General features: G+C 39.4%; 2 protein-coding genes across 5 annotated transcripts in view; one reads left to right on the top strand and one right to left on the bottom strand.

Annotated features, from left to right (window-relative positions):
• Positions 1 to 3,420: 3,420 nt before the first annotated feature.
• On the bottom strand, positions 3,421 to 9,542 carry IDNK (IDNK gluconokinase). Of its 4 annotated transcripts, XM_032674952.1 has the most exons (5): positions 8,780 to 8,961; positions 8,619 to 8,649; positions 8,233 to 8,319; positions 6,461 to 6,504; positions 3,421 to 4,483 (listed from the first exon to the last, which is right to left on the bottom strand). In XM_032674952.1, the coding sequence occupies exons 1-5, from the start codon at positions 8,818 to 8,820 to the stop codon at positions 4,132 to 4,134; spliced, it is 555 nt and encodes a 184-aa protein (XP_032530843.1). In that variant the 5' UTR covers positions 8,821 to 8,961; the 3' UTR covers positions 3,421 to 4,131. The 4 variants fall into 4 exon arrangements, with proteins under 4 accessions (XP_032530843.1, XP_032530845.1, XP_032530844.1 ...); XM_032674954.1 differs by lacking the exons at positions 8,233 to 8,319; positions 8,780 to 8,961 and adding an exon at positions 9,124 to 9,542 and having other exon boundaries at positions 6,461 to 6,499; XM_032674953.1 differs by lacking the exon at positions 8,233 to 8,319 and having other exon boundaries at positions 8,780 to 9,066.
• Positions 9,543 to 13,829: 4,287 nt separating this feature from the next.
• The window catches only part of FRMD3 (FERM domain containing 3), a 150,954-nt gene continuing 148,457 nt past the window's right edge, over positions 13,830 to 16,326 (top strand). The window contains exon 1 of the mRNA XM_032674950.1: positions 13,830 to 13,995. The gene's annotated coding sequence lies outside the window, so the exon portion shown is untranslated. The remainder of the gene's footprint in view (positions 13,996 to 16,326) is intronic.

Genomic DNA, 16,326 nt, shown 5'->3' with positions numbered 1-16,326 from the left:
AGTTGTTTTCACAATGACTATTAGAATCTTCAAAGAAGCTAATTTGAGTTGACTTTATAGTGTCCCTTACTGGGACTTTGCTTTAAAAAAGTTAGGACTCCCTCATCGTTCAGTAGGCAGGTTGTTTTGAGAATATAATTCATGACATCAAAAAAAGCTACTGTCAGATGAAAGGGTGAGGGTGAGGTAGGGACGAAACAGTTTTTACCAAGGCACTACTAACCAACTTTCTTGAGACAACATTCAGCTCACCTATGTAAATATTTCTGTTGCATGTTATAAATTAAGAGATGCTAAATTTGAAATACAATTTCATTGCAATTCATCAAGAGATGAAGTTGGACGTAAATTCTACACTGAGCCTTCAGCTAAGCTTACTTCTTGAAGTAGAGTCAATATTTATCAGTAACTATTGTCAACTAATAACAGTTAATAAGTTTCTGGTAAGCAGTGGTAAAACACTGAGCCATTTTTTGTATAGTATAAATTTTAGTTTTGTCAGAAAACAGCAAACAGAACAAGGTTTATAGGTAGAGTTTTCACGACATCTTTAATAATAAAAGAAAACCCACACTTAACTGGTTTAATAGCATATTACAATGTTCCTGTTTGTGCCCCCCTCCCTGTTGCCCCTTTTTCTGTCCGTCCTTAAAATGCTCTCTTCACAGTTATCATCTACTTCTTCTTTCAGAAGCAATCATATCATTAACTCCGAGCATTTTGATAACTTGTATTTGAAATCCGCAGCTTGCATTTTGGACCAGAAAGGCATGTGTGCCTGCAGGTTGTTTCTTTATTTTCCTACTTTCTTGTTTTTCCCTACATTGGACCAAGTCACCTGACAAGATTGTCTGCAAAACTGCCTTGCCGGATCATCAAACTACTGCTAGAGAAAGTAACTGCTGCAAAAAGAAAAAAATGTAAAAGTCACAGTAGTGTGACTGGCAGATGTAATTTAAAAGATTTAAAATGCGTATATTCAAATGAAACACTATTGGGAATGTGACAGCAAGATGGCTAGTTTGGTAAAGGATGTGGTCTGCCTAATTCTCATCTTGGTTCAGAGGCTGCATAATAAAGTAAATATTATTAATAAAAAAATAATAAAATGACATCTCAATTTAGGGCTACAGTGGCTGATCTGTTCCTTTTGCCTGTGTAACTTGTGCAGTTTAGTAAGACTCTACCCTCCCTATGTTTAATGTATAAATGCATACTGCCATTGGGATACATAGCATTTCATTTCCTCATTTTGGCATTGAAAAATGTCTCTGCTGTAGTAGGTACAGTATTTACACAGCATGTTATAAACAGTGCTTAGCACAAATTCTTGAGGACTTGTAGTATGTGTATCTTCCATAGATACTTCGTGCTCAGAGACAGAAAAAGCAATTTCTAATTCCAGGCATTTCCTCTCCAGTTTTTGTTGCATTTGCTAAATATATTTCAAAAAACGGACAGAGCACTTGCATCCAGATAAGCTCTGCTAAATATAATAACCTCCACAACTAACCTGAATACAACATCCCTAATATAGTGTTAAGTTCATTTAAAAAACAAAATAAAAAACCCCCTAAGAACTGCCCCCCTTGCCAGCAACAAAAAACCCCAAACAAAACCCAACAAGTAAATGAAATGGTGTAGGATTGTGTTTGGGCAGGGATTGTTCTGCTTTTTCTTCTAGTGTACATATTCACAGCTTCATTAACATCTGAGAGTAGTTTTATGTGGTTCGTATTGGGATAATTCACATCTTAATCTTTTAATTTGAGATGCACAGGATATAAGTGAACAGATAATGCTTTGTTGTCTTTCAGAATAGCAGGTAACAGACTACTTAACTGATTAAGTTCACAACAACCTTCTATGCAGTACCTTTAAGTAAAAGCAAAATGCAAATGTATCAAAAGGTTAAGGGAAGGAAATATTCGTGGCATAGAAGGAAAGAGTGAGAAATACCCTGACCTAATTTGAAGAAGCATAAACTGCCTGTAAGTACAAACATACTAGTTTGTTTAGAAGACTTACAAAACCCAAGATGCTTACATAACATTCCCTAAAAGAGAATGGTCTTTAACAGTTGAGTACAATATTCTGTTGGTGACAGTCACTTTGTGAGCATTCTATAAATGCTGACAACTAGATCTTAAAATTAGTCTTGCCTTCTCAGAACTCACACTTGAAAATGTTGCCCATTTTAAAAAAAATTATTTAAAGGTTTGATTGTATCTATGCATGGCAGGATGTAGCTGCTTTTCTATCGTTGTAGAGTGTCCTGATCTGGTTTTATTGTGTCTGAAAAAATTGTGCATAAATCTATAGTTAATAATGGGTACATTAGGTAAGCTCTTTGTTTGTAAAATGGTGTACTGGCTGAAGATGAAGACCTCATTAAAAGGAGAGGTGCCGCAAGAGGGTGCCGTTTCTGTGATTTTCGTTGCTACTAAACTTGTACAGTTCTGACAAGTCACTTGGTCTGAAGGGGTCTGAAATTTGAGGGTGTTAAGAAGCAGACACACATGCCTGTCTCTTGTACTTAACTTTGTCTCTGTGTCTTAAACTTGCACACTGGCTCTCAGAACAAACAGACTGATTTGAGAGCAAGCTGTAGTTACAACAGCAGACTAAAACTGGTAACTGTCTGGTATTCTCTCTCTCCCTTCAGGTCACAAACAGGGAAAGACCACTTCTGGGTGTGTGCATTAATGCCTACAATCCCAATTCTGTGTCTAAAAATGGCCACTTTCAGGAGGATAATGCCCATTTACTGCACTGTGATTTAAGCGCAGTAGTTTGTCTAGTAAACCACAAAGCCCTTATTATTTTTAGACACAGTGAGAACCAAGACAAACATTTTTCAACTAGTTATCCAGGTAAAAATGACACTAAAGATGCTTTGAAACACGAGTTTGCTTCTAGAGGAGTTCATCCATCCTCCTAGGAATAAAAAAAATTGCATGACACACTAAAAGTAATCCACATCTGACAGCACATGGGGATGTCTCCATTCAGACAAAACTCAAATCTTTCTCACAGAAACTATCTGAAGATTTCATTTAGTTAAGCTAAAAAGGCACCTCTTGTGTAACATGACATAAAGTACTTTTTAAAAAATATTTCAGCAATAAATTCTGTGAGCTAGGTGACTGGATACTTGGAATTTTCTGATCACAAAAAAGGTGTGAAAAATGTATGTTAGGAATAGTGTGACCTACAGCTTTAAAGCAGATGTATGGACATGGGCTGAGGTGGAAGACTAAAGTCCACCAGAAAAGGGAAGTGAAGGAGAAGCTCCAACTGTGAAGGAGAAAGTTTTCTAAAAGAAAAAAAAAATCTATCAATCTTGCATTCAGTACCTTAGATCACTGGTTGATTCACACTCAAATTCAATGTGTACACTTTGTACATTAAAGATGCAAGTTCAGAGCCAGCATGATGCCACTTATACTTTATTTCCAAAGCTGTCCATACAATTGTATTTTGTATATTGTGTCACCACCACTGCCTTTTTTTGTCTCACATTTTTTAGCTTCGTGTTCAGTGCATACAGTAAGAGTTCATGAAAGTTCTCACGATGTCATCAGTGCTCTGGTGAGGTCGGCAAGGTCACAAATGCAGAGGCTGCAACTTGTTGAAAATCTGGCAGTGAGACAGTGGTAGTGTAGGAACATCATGCATGTTCCTGTCTCTTCCAGAAAAATATATTGTTTCTGGCAAAGCTGTAAATTACTTAATCTCGTAATAGCAGATGTGCCCATCTCCATGTCTGACAGAGCAAACATTAAAATTAAGAAAATAAATTATTCTTTGTGACCTTGGCAGGATTTTACTGGCTCTTGCTAAAATGGGAGTGTTGACTTCCATTTTAGGGTACTTACTAAAATGGGAGTTTTGGCTTCATATAGTGAAGGGTTTAAAAAGTTGAAAGTTCTTGAAAATTATACCTTTTATGTCTTTTACAGAGCCAGGATGAAAAAAACCCAAGAGTAGTAAACCAGCTCTTAATATTGCAATCCATTTAAGTATAATGAATAATAAATTGGTTTGATTTAATAATCAATTTAATAATTAAAATCCTCTTTCATAACCTTGATATCCTCAAGGGAATTTCTATATGTGTCATTCAGAAAATTACTCCACCAATGCCTCACCCTGAAGAATGGCGCTCTCAATCTCTAGCACTATTTCAGGGAGAGGTTTTTCTAGACTGACAGTAATGAAGTTCTCGGGTGCACTAGGAGGCTCTAGAGTATCAAACTGAGACTTGAGAAGTTCAGGTGGCATAAAATGACCTCTCCGCTTCTCCAGGCGGCCAGCAATGATGTCTATAGGCCCATCCAAATGAACAAAGAGGATCTTTAGTGATGGTTTTTCTTCTGGTTGCTCTGTCTCAATTGCAGATGCTCCATTAACTAATATATGCCTATACATCTTCTTCAGTGCAGAACAGGCCAGAATTGCATCTTGTCTAGATGAGTCTTCTCTATCAAAAAGAAAAAAAGCAAAAATCTTTACATATTCACATGTAGTTTAACAAAATGGCTTGTTAGTTCTGCTGAACAAGATAAACAAGCCCTGGCTCCTCAAAGTGGACAGCCATGGCAGTAATGGCATATTGACAGTGGTATTTGAGTAATTCTGACAGGATTTAGAAACCAAATTTCCAATCCAGGTAAAGATGTGATTTGAAAATGAAGTCAGGCCAGCCAGCCTCCTGGTAAAATCTCAGTCTTAGGGACCTTGTTTATTAGCCACCATTCTTCCCCAAATTAAATTAAATTCTAGCATAAGGAAGTGTCAGGATCATTTCTTAATTGCTAAGAACAGGAATTGACTATCCATACAAATCCCTAACTGTTATCTATAAATTACTATACTAACCTGTCTAGAGGTAAGTGGCTGATGAACAGTACAGAGCACTGTTCTTAAATACACATGCAGGTTTATTTTCAACACCTGTTTTCACCGTCTCAGATTTAACTGTAATATTTTATTTTAGGTTTCCTGTAACCATCCTCATTGACAGCACTACATATAAGCCCATTTCAGGTTAAACAAGAGATTGGATGCAGGTCAATGGATGCTTTGCACATGTATTTTTTACTGGCAAGGTTTCTTAAAATAAAGCAATTAACTATGGGTATGTCTGTTCCACTGAAAAGCAAATCCAGAATTAGTTGTCTCTATGCAGAGCGAGTAAAATGCCTGCCTAAGAAAATACATTCTGTAATCAACATTAGGTATAAACCTATTTAAACATCATTCTATGGTCATCAGATTTAGGTTCAAAGGGAAGTAAGAACTTTTAATACCTACCATTATCACCTAGGTAAGCCAATGCCAGCCTCATCTAGTTACTAGTAGTAATAATTAAACACTGGCATTAGGCTCTTTTAAAGTACACTTGATTTTGCAAAGTTTCCATAGCTGAGCAGTGGCATTGGGCTAGCACGTAACATAAAGCAATGAATCCAGCAAATCAATCCAGACAAATTCCTCAGTGAATTAACCTGTGCTCCAGTGAGGTATGCTCACCTAATGTGCACAAGCAACAGCCAGTGTGTAAAGCCCAGCTAAACAGTCCCTGCTCTCCCAGCCTTTCATCATCTGGGAGATGCTCCAGTCCCTTCATCACTGTTGGATGCTCTCCAGTATGTCCATGCCTCTCTCACAATGAGGAGCCCAGAACCAACGCACATGAGGCCAAGTGTGGCCTCACCAGTGAAAAGGAGAGGGGAAGGATCACCTCCCTTGACCTACTAACAATACTTTGTCTAATATACCCCTGGATATCGTTGCCTGCCTTGCCAGAAGAGCACATAGTTGGCATATGTTCAACTTGGATGTCCACCACAGCTCCCTCAGGCCCTTTGCTGCTGCTTTACAGCTGAGTGCCCCTCAGTGTCTGTACCAGTGCCTGGGCTTGTTCCTCCCCAGGGGCAGGACTTGCACTACTTAAAATGCATGAGGTTCCTGCCAGCCCATTTCTACAGCCTTTCAAGGTCTCTCTGCATCAGTCAGTCCTCCCATTTTGGTGTCATCGGCAAATTTGCAGAGTATACTCCAGGAAACTCAAGCAGTGTCAAAAAAGCTCAATACTATATCTTACTCAAAATAGCTGTATTTTATCCTACTGTTGTTATTGGTGTATTTTGTGATTATGTTCTTTGTAAGCTAATGTCAGGCTTATTAATGAACTGGATCCTTGAAATTATTTTTACCCAGATAGTAGAAAAACAACTATCATTGGCAACAATTTCCCATACTATTACTCAGGGATTAGCTCACGCTCAGCAATTCTTATGACAGCTTAGATTAGTCAAAATAGAATGACTTTACTACCTGCAGAATGTCTTTACACTACTACATACATTTCTGCTTTGGAATGCAATGAGAAAAACCACTTCTGGTACTTTTTCTGTCTTTAGCTAAAACTTTTTAAAGCTAGATATTCTCTTACCTCCTTAGTATATTGTGCAATTTACAAAGCCAAGGAATCCTGTCCTAGAAAGAAAACAAGTTAGTTCAAAATTCTTTATGAAATTAATTTGAAATGATTGCTTCTAACATCTCGAACATTTGACTACAGATGAAAATTACCACTAAATTTGTACAGCAAGTTCAGTTTGGAATCTCTTTCTTCCTGTGTAGATTTGCTAGCACCGCCTCAAGGCTAATAAGAAGTGCTAGGCATATTATCAATAAGATGCTTTTAGTGGAATAGAACTTTTTATATTACAGGTATCTACAAGTATATGATGGAAGTTAATATGTATTCAAGCATAGCATGCACCTTGCAAACCTCTAAAGGACAGTCGACTTCTCTCTTGCTTCTATTATACAATTCAAATGTACAGCTTAAATTGTTATTTCTTTTCCCTTATATAGTGTCATACACCTCCCCCCCCCATTTTGGACCAAAGTTGAGGTTTTTAGGAACAGACAGATTTAAATCTAATTATCTTCAATAACTTAGTTCTATTTATGTTGGTAGCAATCACAAATAAATGTAATCATAGCCACAATTTTTCAACACTTTTGCTCAGTAGTTAGGCAATTACAACATGAGTGATTGATCAGCTGTTTCTTTAATCTGAAATTTTAAGCTTCCACAAACTTTTGTCATGCCTAATGAGCACAAAACAACTGCTCCCACATAAATCTTTCAGTGCTGTTACTGCTGGGTGAGCACAACAAATGATAACATGGACAAATAAATGCAACAATATTTTGTTGCTGACATTACAGAGTAACTTACTCCAGCATTTAAGAAGACCCTCACAATTTTACACCTCTGGTTTTTCAGAAGAGATGCTTTGCTCTTGCTGAGCAGCATGCACCAGTGATTTACTCATTCAAGTGTGCAATGCTGCTTTCAGGCTTCCAAAAACCAGTGAAAGAATGAAGCTTTTAAAAAGAATCTAGAGAATTTTTTTCAGATAAATCCAGCCAGTTTTTAACCCAGACATGGGAAGCCAGTTTCTCCAGGAGAATGCTTTGGGAAATGGTATCAGAGGCTTTACTAAAATTCAGGTAGACAATATCCACAACCTTTCCCTCATCTACTTGGTGGGTCATAGAAGGAAATCAGGTTGCTCAGGCAGGACCTGCCTTTCTAAACCCATGCCGGCTGGAGCTGAACACCTGATTGTCCTGCACATAGCTTGGGATTGCACTCAAGATAATCTGTTCCACAACCTTACCCAACACTGAGGCCAGGCTTACAGGCCTACAATTCCCTGGATCTTCCTTCTGGCCCTTCTTTTAGCTGGGCATCACATTAGCTAACCTTCAATCATCTGGGACCTCCCCAGTCAACCAGGAGTGGTGATAAATGGTGGAAAGTGAGAGAAGGGTAACAAATTTATGGAGTTGTCTTGTGTAGGGCCAGGAACTCTATGATTCTTGTGGTCCCTTCCAACTCAGGATATTCTAAGATTCTATGATTCTAATCCAAAAATGCAATTCTGTGCATGGATGTAGAGGGAGAGATGTCTGACAAATTCTGAAACAGCAGCATACCCCTTGTGATCTGCCAAGCATGCTTTGATAAACTACTTGTTTAGCCAGAATCCTCTGTAACACAAGAAGCCTCCCCCGCCTTACCAAATGCAGGCCTGTGCTTGTCAGACCAGTCTACATAGTAAAAGCATCATCTACTTTAACAGGATGTGCACGAGGTTACAGAGATAAAGTGCAGATGACAGTTCTTACAGGGTTTATATAAGGTACCTCATCATTTAGTGGTGTTCCTCCTGCCATTTTCTTTTTATTCTCTAGAGAATGATAATTGTCTGCATCATAGAATTTCCATCCCAGCTAAGAAAAAAATACATACATTATGGGTCTTTCAGCCATATCAAGGGAGATAATAAGAATCACTGAATTCACAGAGACGACACCTAAGAAATTACAGGCTTCTTACATCACGGTGTGAATCATCGGTTATGCCACGATGATTAGCAAAACAATACTAAGTCGGCTTGGCAGCACCAACAGCTGTTGCATCACGGCACTGAACCGAAGCCAGAGTAGGCGACACCGCACCAGCGGCCGCAGGGCGGTACCCGCCCCGCCCCCGTGGAGGGCGGCCCACACGCGGTGCGGGATGGTCCTACCTTCGCTGCCAGGCGGGAGCCCACCGTGGTCCTGCGGGGAAGCACAAAGGGCAGGTTACGCACCGCCGGCGTGAGCTGCGCATCCCCCCCCCGCATCCGCACCCAAACGGCCGGGCTCCAGCAGCGCCGAGCCCCGGCCGGGGCGTCCGTCTGATACCTACTTTCCCGAGCCGCTCACGCCTATCACCACCACCAGCACCATGGCGGCCCCGGCCCGCTCTGCCGCTGCTCTGCCGCTGCTCTGCCGCTGCTCCTCCGCTCTCCTGTGCCGCCGCCCCGGCCTGCCCGCGTTCCCGGCCCTGGCGGCTCCAGGCGGGTGCTGGCCCGCCCGCGGCTCCAGGCAGAGGGCGGCCCCGGGGTGGCTGTGGGGGAAGCGGCCAAAGTACCTCTTCCTGCCCTGGCACGGGCGCCCCGTGTGGCTACCCGGGACCATAATCCTTCTCCCCCTCCTGGGAACACGGGACACGCGTGTCGTGTGCCCCGCTCTTATTCTCTGCAGTCGAACCTTGTAGTGATGTTACCGGATCATCTCCCGGACCCTCTTTGTTTAAGGCTTCTCTCTCTGGTCGGGCGTTTCTTTCCCAGCGGTCGCCAGCATGGTATTCACCGTTTGCAGCCCCAGCAACACACGCGAATTTAATAGAAACAGTAATTTCTGCCATCTTTGTTAAAGCGTGCTTATTGGTTGCTGTTTTACCTTTTGCTCATAAAGGTCTGCAGTTAAACTTTAATTAAGGCATCGGCCATGCCGTGGCTAACTCTGTTTTAGTATTGCTTTAAGAATTGCTCCAGTCATACTTTCAAATCACAAAATCACAGGATGGTAAGGCTGGAAATGACCACCGGTGGCGTCATCTACTCCAGCCCCACGGCTTAAGCACATCAGGATTCTGTCCAGCCGGCTTTTGAATATCGCCAGTGAGGGACACTGCACGGCTTCTCAGGGCAGCACCTGTGTCCGGTCACCTTCACAGTAAGGAAGTTCTTCCTCATGTTCAGTTTGAACTTCCTGTGGTTTAGTTTCTGCGCATTGCCTTTCATTCTATTGCTTGGCACCACCGGGCAGAGCCTGGCTCTGTCCTCTTGACACCTTCCCTTCAGTTACTTGTGTGCATTGATTAGGTTCCCCTCTCAGTTGTCTCTTCTCCAGGCTAAACAGGCCCAGTTTCCTCAGCCTTTCCTCGTAAGACAGTTGCTCCAGTCCCTTAATCACCTTTGTAGCCCTCTACTGGGCTCTGTCGAGGAGCTCCATGCTGCTCTTGTACTGAGGAGCACAGAACTGTACACAACACTCCAGGTGAGGCCTCATCAGGGCTGAGAAGAGGGGCAGGATTGTGGAAATTTGTGGAAATGCTCATAGATACCAAGTATTCTTGCTATTATCATGAACATATATATAACATTTTTAAAGCTCTTCAAGGATCCAATGCAGTGGTGCTGCTGACCAGTGCTGAAGTTTTCCTTATATTTTTCCTCATTTTTTTAAATATGAATCAAACAAGAAATTCTCAGAAAGTACATTAAGTCTCCCAGTCTGCAAGAAATTTTATTTCTCTTGCATGGCACTTAAAATAACGTTATGAATGACGAATGCCTTGCCTTTTTTTTTTTCCTTTTTTTTTGACTGTTATTGGTCTCTGATCATGTAATTGAGATTTGAAACTGCCTGTATTTCACATACCTATTAAGAAATTCTTAACAAAGACCAGAACCTTGGAAGTTATTAGGCTGTTACTGAAACAGGCCAGTCCTCAAATTACTAACAGACCACAATGATTCCTGTAAGGTGCCCTGTGACTGAATATGTATTTTGCTGTAATACTCATATGATTGTGCTAAACTAATTGAATTTGCATGAATATTTTCCGTTTTTTTGGCTGATTAATTGTGAGGCAAGGAAAAATGCTTCATTCAGATAAGGGTTCTTAGAAGGTCCAAATGAACAAATACAAAAATACTATTGGTCACTTTGACCCTGGAAACATTGTCACAATTGCTACTTCGATTCCCAAAATTAAAACTTTTAGCTGCTCCATCACAACAATCCTTGAGATTTTGCTAACACGAAGAACAATGGGCTACCCCACCTGCAGTGCACACCTGACCACTTTTGTAACCAGATTGTCACAATTTTATCCAGTTTAATTATTACACAGCAGAGAAAACATACTTCTCTATTTAAAAGGGTTTTTTCACAATGCTTATCTTTGCATTTTGGAAAAAGAGCCATGTCATACTGGTGTGATGTCATCTAATAACTATTTTCTATCTGTCTGTTTGCAGGAGGTCTCTTTTACTCAATCCCAAGCTAACAAACCATGAGCATGCACTGACAGAGCTGTATGGACAGCAGTGTGCTCTGCAAATGCTGCTGCAGGGAGAAGAAAAAGATCTGGAGAAAACTAATTGAATTGCACAAACACAGGAGCCTATAGGCAATGTGAAGAGGACAATTACATTCAGACTTCCTGCTGGTGTGATTCATGTGACTTGTGCAGATATAATTCATGTTAGTAGTCAACTGGAAAGGTGACTGGATAAAACTCAGCCAAATGGCTGACTTAACATCATCACATTGTGTATGCTTCAGTATCCACTTAAGATGTGTTTAATTAAGTTGTAGATCAGTTAAATATGTGGATCCTTTTCATTTGAGTTGAATGAGGATTTCCCTTCCAGTCTGTCCTAGTCACAGACAAAAAAAATATTTTTCCACTTATTATTTCTCTAATAACATGGAGAGGTTTAATATTAGTCTTCATCATTTAATGATGTATGTACATCTTAGGAAATTTATTCTGATGCTGCCGTTTCTTTGAAGATGATTTGCTGTAGGTGGCATGGGTGATTTTCCATAGCATTTAAAATAATTTTTATTTCTAATGTTGTCAGAATATATAACTTGATTCTGAAGCTCTGAGGTAGTTATATAAAAAATCCTGTATGGTTTCATGAACTCCACAATTCATTCACATAGCTGAAATAAGAGACAGTGGAATGTAAATGTCTTCTGATATTTATTATATTTAATAATAGGTGAAATTAAAATACAGTGGTGAAGGATGAACATTCCAGAATTAAAAGGCAAAAACCCTGAAGAATACCTACCAGAAAACCCACTAAGTACTCCTAAGGGTCTAAAGAATTTTCCAGATACCATGGAATTTGGTATATTTTATGGCTTTTTGGGAGTATTTTCAGTGTCTTTCCGAGACTCTGGTTTGACTAATTGACTGATACTGAATTTATGGAATTCAGTAAAGCTTCGTCGTCTACTTAATTTAGCTGCCTAATTTTAGAGAAGGGTAACATGAAATACAAATGAAAGAGTTCTACTTTCCTGGAGTTATTTCCTTAACTGTATCTACTTCCTTCTCAAGAATACTAGGAAATGTCTATTTTATTCAGAATATTGCCAAATTCGAAGTAGAAAAAACACATTCCTATGGTAATTCCTAATGGAAACTTATCACAGCATAATGGTTGTGATACTACTACAGCAGTGCACAGGCTTCTTAAAGCTTGTCAGGAACATCCATCATCATGGACGTCTGCTTCTTATAAAAGTAAGGGCTTAGATACATTGAGTAATCTGAACTTTCTGAATCCTAAGGAGAGAAAGACTGTTTTGCAAGCAGCTGAATTTATGTAGACATTTAGGGGTTCAAATTAAATTCTGAGTATGTATTGATAGTAAATACAGAGTGTTAATAAGATGTGTTCACTGTGAGAAGAGTAGCTGAAATAACCTGTACTGTTATTTACAGTATTTGTGGCCAGTGTTCTGATGGCCACAGTTAGTCCTCATTTTTAAGTAAATAATCATCAAATTATGTCTGTGCTGATCGAAACTGTACCAAAAATTTTCAGAATTTGTTCTATGCAAGCAAAGTCAATACATTGTCCGAAGTCCTTTCCTTTGGGTTCTACAGTAGATATCTGGGGTCTGGGGAGAACTCAGTTCATACTGGCTCTCAGCATGCAACAGGATTTGCCAGTACTGTGAAGAAAATCATCAGTTTGATAAATCTGTCAAGATTTTAGACAGCTGGGATCAGTAAATCAAACTAAAGCTGTTATACGTTTTAAAAATCACGTTAAGTATTTGTACATATTACCTCATCCCATTTTTTTCATACTGAAGTGCAGACCCTTAGGGTACGATGTTCTTGAAATAAAAAGTGAGTACTGTAAATAAGTCTTATTTTTCCACTTTGTGGTACAAAATGAGTGGCAAGAGTGAATAGGAGAGACTTTACTTTGTTTCTTCTAAGTGTTATCAGCTTGATTGCGAAGCTGAAGAATTATCTGAGGCTAGCTAGAGGCAAAAAAAGAATGCAGGACTTCAGATCATACTATAATCTGAACATGACCTAGCTCACTAATTTTTGTACAGGGAAGCTTAAGAAAACATTTTTCTGAAGGTTAAATATGCATAACTCTAAACACAGAAGTTATTGTTAAATGATTTAAATTTTTCTAGCAACAACAAAGGAAATTCTATAACCTGCTTATGCAATGGCTGGTTGACTCACTTTCAAAAAAATAACATAGATAAGAAGTGGAAGATTAGTTAGGTTTTTTATTCCTTAGTTATTTTTATTCCTTGGTTCCTAACTTATTAGTTAGTTTTGGTTATTCCTTAGATTTTGAAAACATCTTCATTTTACAAACTCTATTTTATCAGTGTAATCCAAAGTAAATCTTTCAATATCAACTCCACATTTGGACAATAGTCCTACCAAATTTCATTATGTATAAGAAATCAAAGTATGATTTACCACATAAAATTTTCTCCATGTGATGTGAACAAAATCAGTGGACTAACATAAATACTTCAGAAAAGTGTTCAACAAATCAAAATCTGTCTGAAATGCTGAGTTCATAAAATAACATTTTACTTATCTGCCACATTGAGAGTGCAAAAAAAAGTGAAAATTACAGTGGTTTTAGTCCAGAATAACAACTAGAGCTGCAACAGTGTGATTCAAAAGTGACAGCAAGAGACAAGGGGTTATGTCTGATGCTCAGAGCAGTCAGGAAAATATGTGGACCTTTCTGCCTGAGTGTAGGAGGCTGCTGGCGTAGGTAGCGCTCATGGGGAGTGCACAGCTAACTGCTTGGCACAGCTAACTGCTTGCAGGCCACAGTCACGTGTAGCCTGGAGTAACTTCAGTGTTACTACAGGGACAGACTGGAAATAAAGAAGACCACAGAATTATGGAAAGACTATTTTCTTTTTTTTTTTAGTCCCTTCCAAAAGAAATCAGGCATAGCTAAAGATGACATCCAGGACTGTTTCTGTTCCACTCTGGGTGAGAATAAAAGTTGCTCCTCCAGGATTACTTTGTTACTTGGAAAGATTCTGGCCTCCACTGTAAGTACTGGTTTTGCAAAGATTTATTATTTTATTGTCTTATCTTGTATTTGTCTCTTAAGAGCCAGGATGTAAAAGTTATGTACCCCGTATTTCAACATTACTTACAATAGCAACAGTATGCATTGATGTAGAACCATCACTTTTGAAAGCACTCAAAGCATTAGTAAGATGTAGCCACCCACTTACTTTGGGAAGTGGCAGGGAGAATATATATCTTAGAATGCTGCTTCTACTAGTAAGTAATAAGATTACTATTTATGAGCAGTTATTAATGAAGGCTTTTGAAGTATGCTTTCTCAGTGTCTCTGATGGCTTTTTTCCATTTATTTAGTCCACATCTCTTCCCCAGGTAGCTAAGCCTCCATTCTGCAATCACTTACAAGCATACTTAACTATTACACCACAGAGCCTCTAATGTGCAAGGAAGTTCAACAACAAAGATAATTGCAACTTGATACTGCAATCCTGCCTGTATTAGCTTTTACATAATTAAGAGAACCAGATCAATGAAAAGCAACAGTTCTTAGAGTAGTTTGGAAAGGAATTAATGACAAAACCCAGAACATATAAAGAAAGCTGTATCAGAAACTGAATATTGTTGCATATTATTATTTAAAAATCATGGTGGTAATTACTTTAATAACAGACTCTGGATAGAAATTAGATGCCAGCAAGATTAACAAACTTGAAATACTTGTGTATGATACATGTTTTTCCTGTACTACTTAAGTTGTTAATGAAATGTACTAGGAACCTGACATAATTTGTGCAAAGCAGAAGTTTTCTTTGCTAGACTTTACCTTGATTTATGCAAATTAGACATGGTGTTAAATCTGATTCCTCATGTAGACCCCAACTTTGATGATCAGTCCTGGTTGGAAAAGTGCTTTGGACGCACAAGTTAGACAACTACCTCTGCAAACAAAGGATGTAAAATTCAAATTGTATGATGGGAATATCAAAAATCAGAATAACCCCAAAAGAAGAAAAAGAATTATAAAAACAGCCAAAACTGGTCTAAGCACTTTGAGCTGTTTCAAAGTGCATGTGCAGCAGCCATGGAAACAGGATGTTACTGCAGGAGAATTCTGCCCATAAGCATCCAAATTCCACCCAGTAACAAGAACAGTATAAAAGAACACACAAAAAAGTTTACTAGTGGGGACTATTTCTCTGTGCACTCACTTAGCAAGGCTTTTGGGATGCTGAGAACTCTTCAAAGCCTAGCTCTGAATATTTTGCCAATGTAGTTGTATGATGACTGTTAGTGTCCCAGTAATGATCAAATTTACTCCTCCCTGCAATAATATAGTTGAAAAAATGTGATTGTTTGGTGTAACATTAGACTGTATTTTGATTTGGAGTCTTACTAAACATTCATTTAGATAAATTCTATAAAAAGAACTGTTCAAGCTACAGGTAGGCAATACCTCTTTTCTATGATTATCAACACTACCACCAAACATACCTCTACCTACTTAAAAAATGAACTTTTTAGTTGATCAGATTCATTGCTATATTCATTGCTATATTTTTTGTCTGTGCACAAATACAGTCAGGAGAAGAGAGCTCTGATCTTCAGCTTGATCAGGAGATAGTGTGCTGGTTTAAAAGTTAATCAGCAGGGGAAATGAACTCAACTCAAAAGAGAGATTATAAGTCAGAACAATAATTTAATAAAATAATACAATAAGTACGATTATACAGACAAGCAATTGGTCTCAACCCACAAAACTCAAATGTACAACCCAGCACCCCGGGGCACAAACAAAGCGGTGCTCCCTGGGCCCGCCCCCCTTGAGTCCAAAGTAAAGGGAGAGGGGAAAAACCCGCTGGTGGGAGAGCTACTGCGGTCCGGCCAAAAGTGGTGATTGCAGTCCAGCCGAGGGTGGTGGTCTCAGTCCGGCTGAGAGCGGTGAGCTGCAGTCCTCCTCTGGATCCCACGAGTGGTGGAAAGGTTCCGAAACTCCAGGCTTATATATTCTCCAGCTCAGGTGGGAATGTTCAGTCCTCCCCTCATAGCGGGGAATTCCATAAAAGGATGCTCAGTCCTTCCCTCAGAGTGGGGAATTCCATAAGAGGGTATGAGGGTGCTCAGTCCTTCCCTCAGAGCAGGGAATTCCATAAAAGGGCATGAGGACAGGAACATCCCCCTACCTCGCAGGCCTCTACTGACCACAGTTTCTGGGAAATGGCATGGAAGGCTATAGAATACACAGTTTTGGGCTACACCCATCCAGTGATGAATCGGTCTCAGCTATTCTAACTAGGACAGATAGAGAGTACCTTTTTTGGATTGTTAAATCATGGTGTTGGAATTTTTTTTCA

The sequence above is a fragment of the Chiroxiphia lanceolata genome, chromosome Z, assembly GCF_009829145.1.
Source record: "Chiroxiphia lanceolata isolate bChiLan1 chromosome Z, bChiLan1.pri, whole genome shotgun sequence".
In the NCBI taxonomy this organism is placed as follows: Eukaryota; Metazoa; Chordata; class Aves; order Passeriformes; family Pipridae; genus Chiroxiphia; species Chiroxiphia lanceolata.
This window is presented reverse-complemented; position numbering and strand designations above follow the sequence as displayed.

Excerpts from the sequence above, each read along its gene's own strand:
- IDNK (XM_032674953.1), bottom strand. The coding sequence starts at position 9,051 with ATGGTCCCGGGTAGCCACACGGGGCGCCCGTGCCAGGGCAGGAAGAGG. Across the intron at positions 8,650-8,779 it reads GGCGTGAGCGGCTCGGGAAA|GACCACGGTGGGCTCCCGCC; the intron begins GTAGGTATCAGA and ends GCTTCCCCGCAG. Across the intron at positions 4,484-6,460 it reads TTGCACAATATACTAAGGAG|AGAAGACTCATCTAGACAAG; the intron begins GTAAGAGAATAT and ends TCTTTTTGATAG.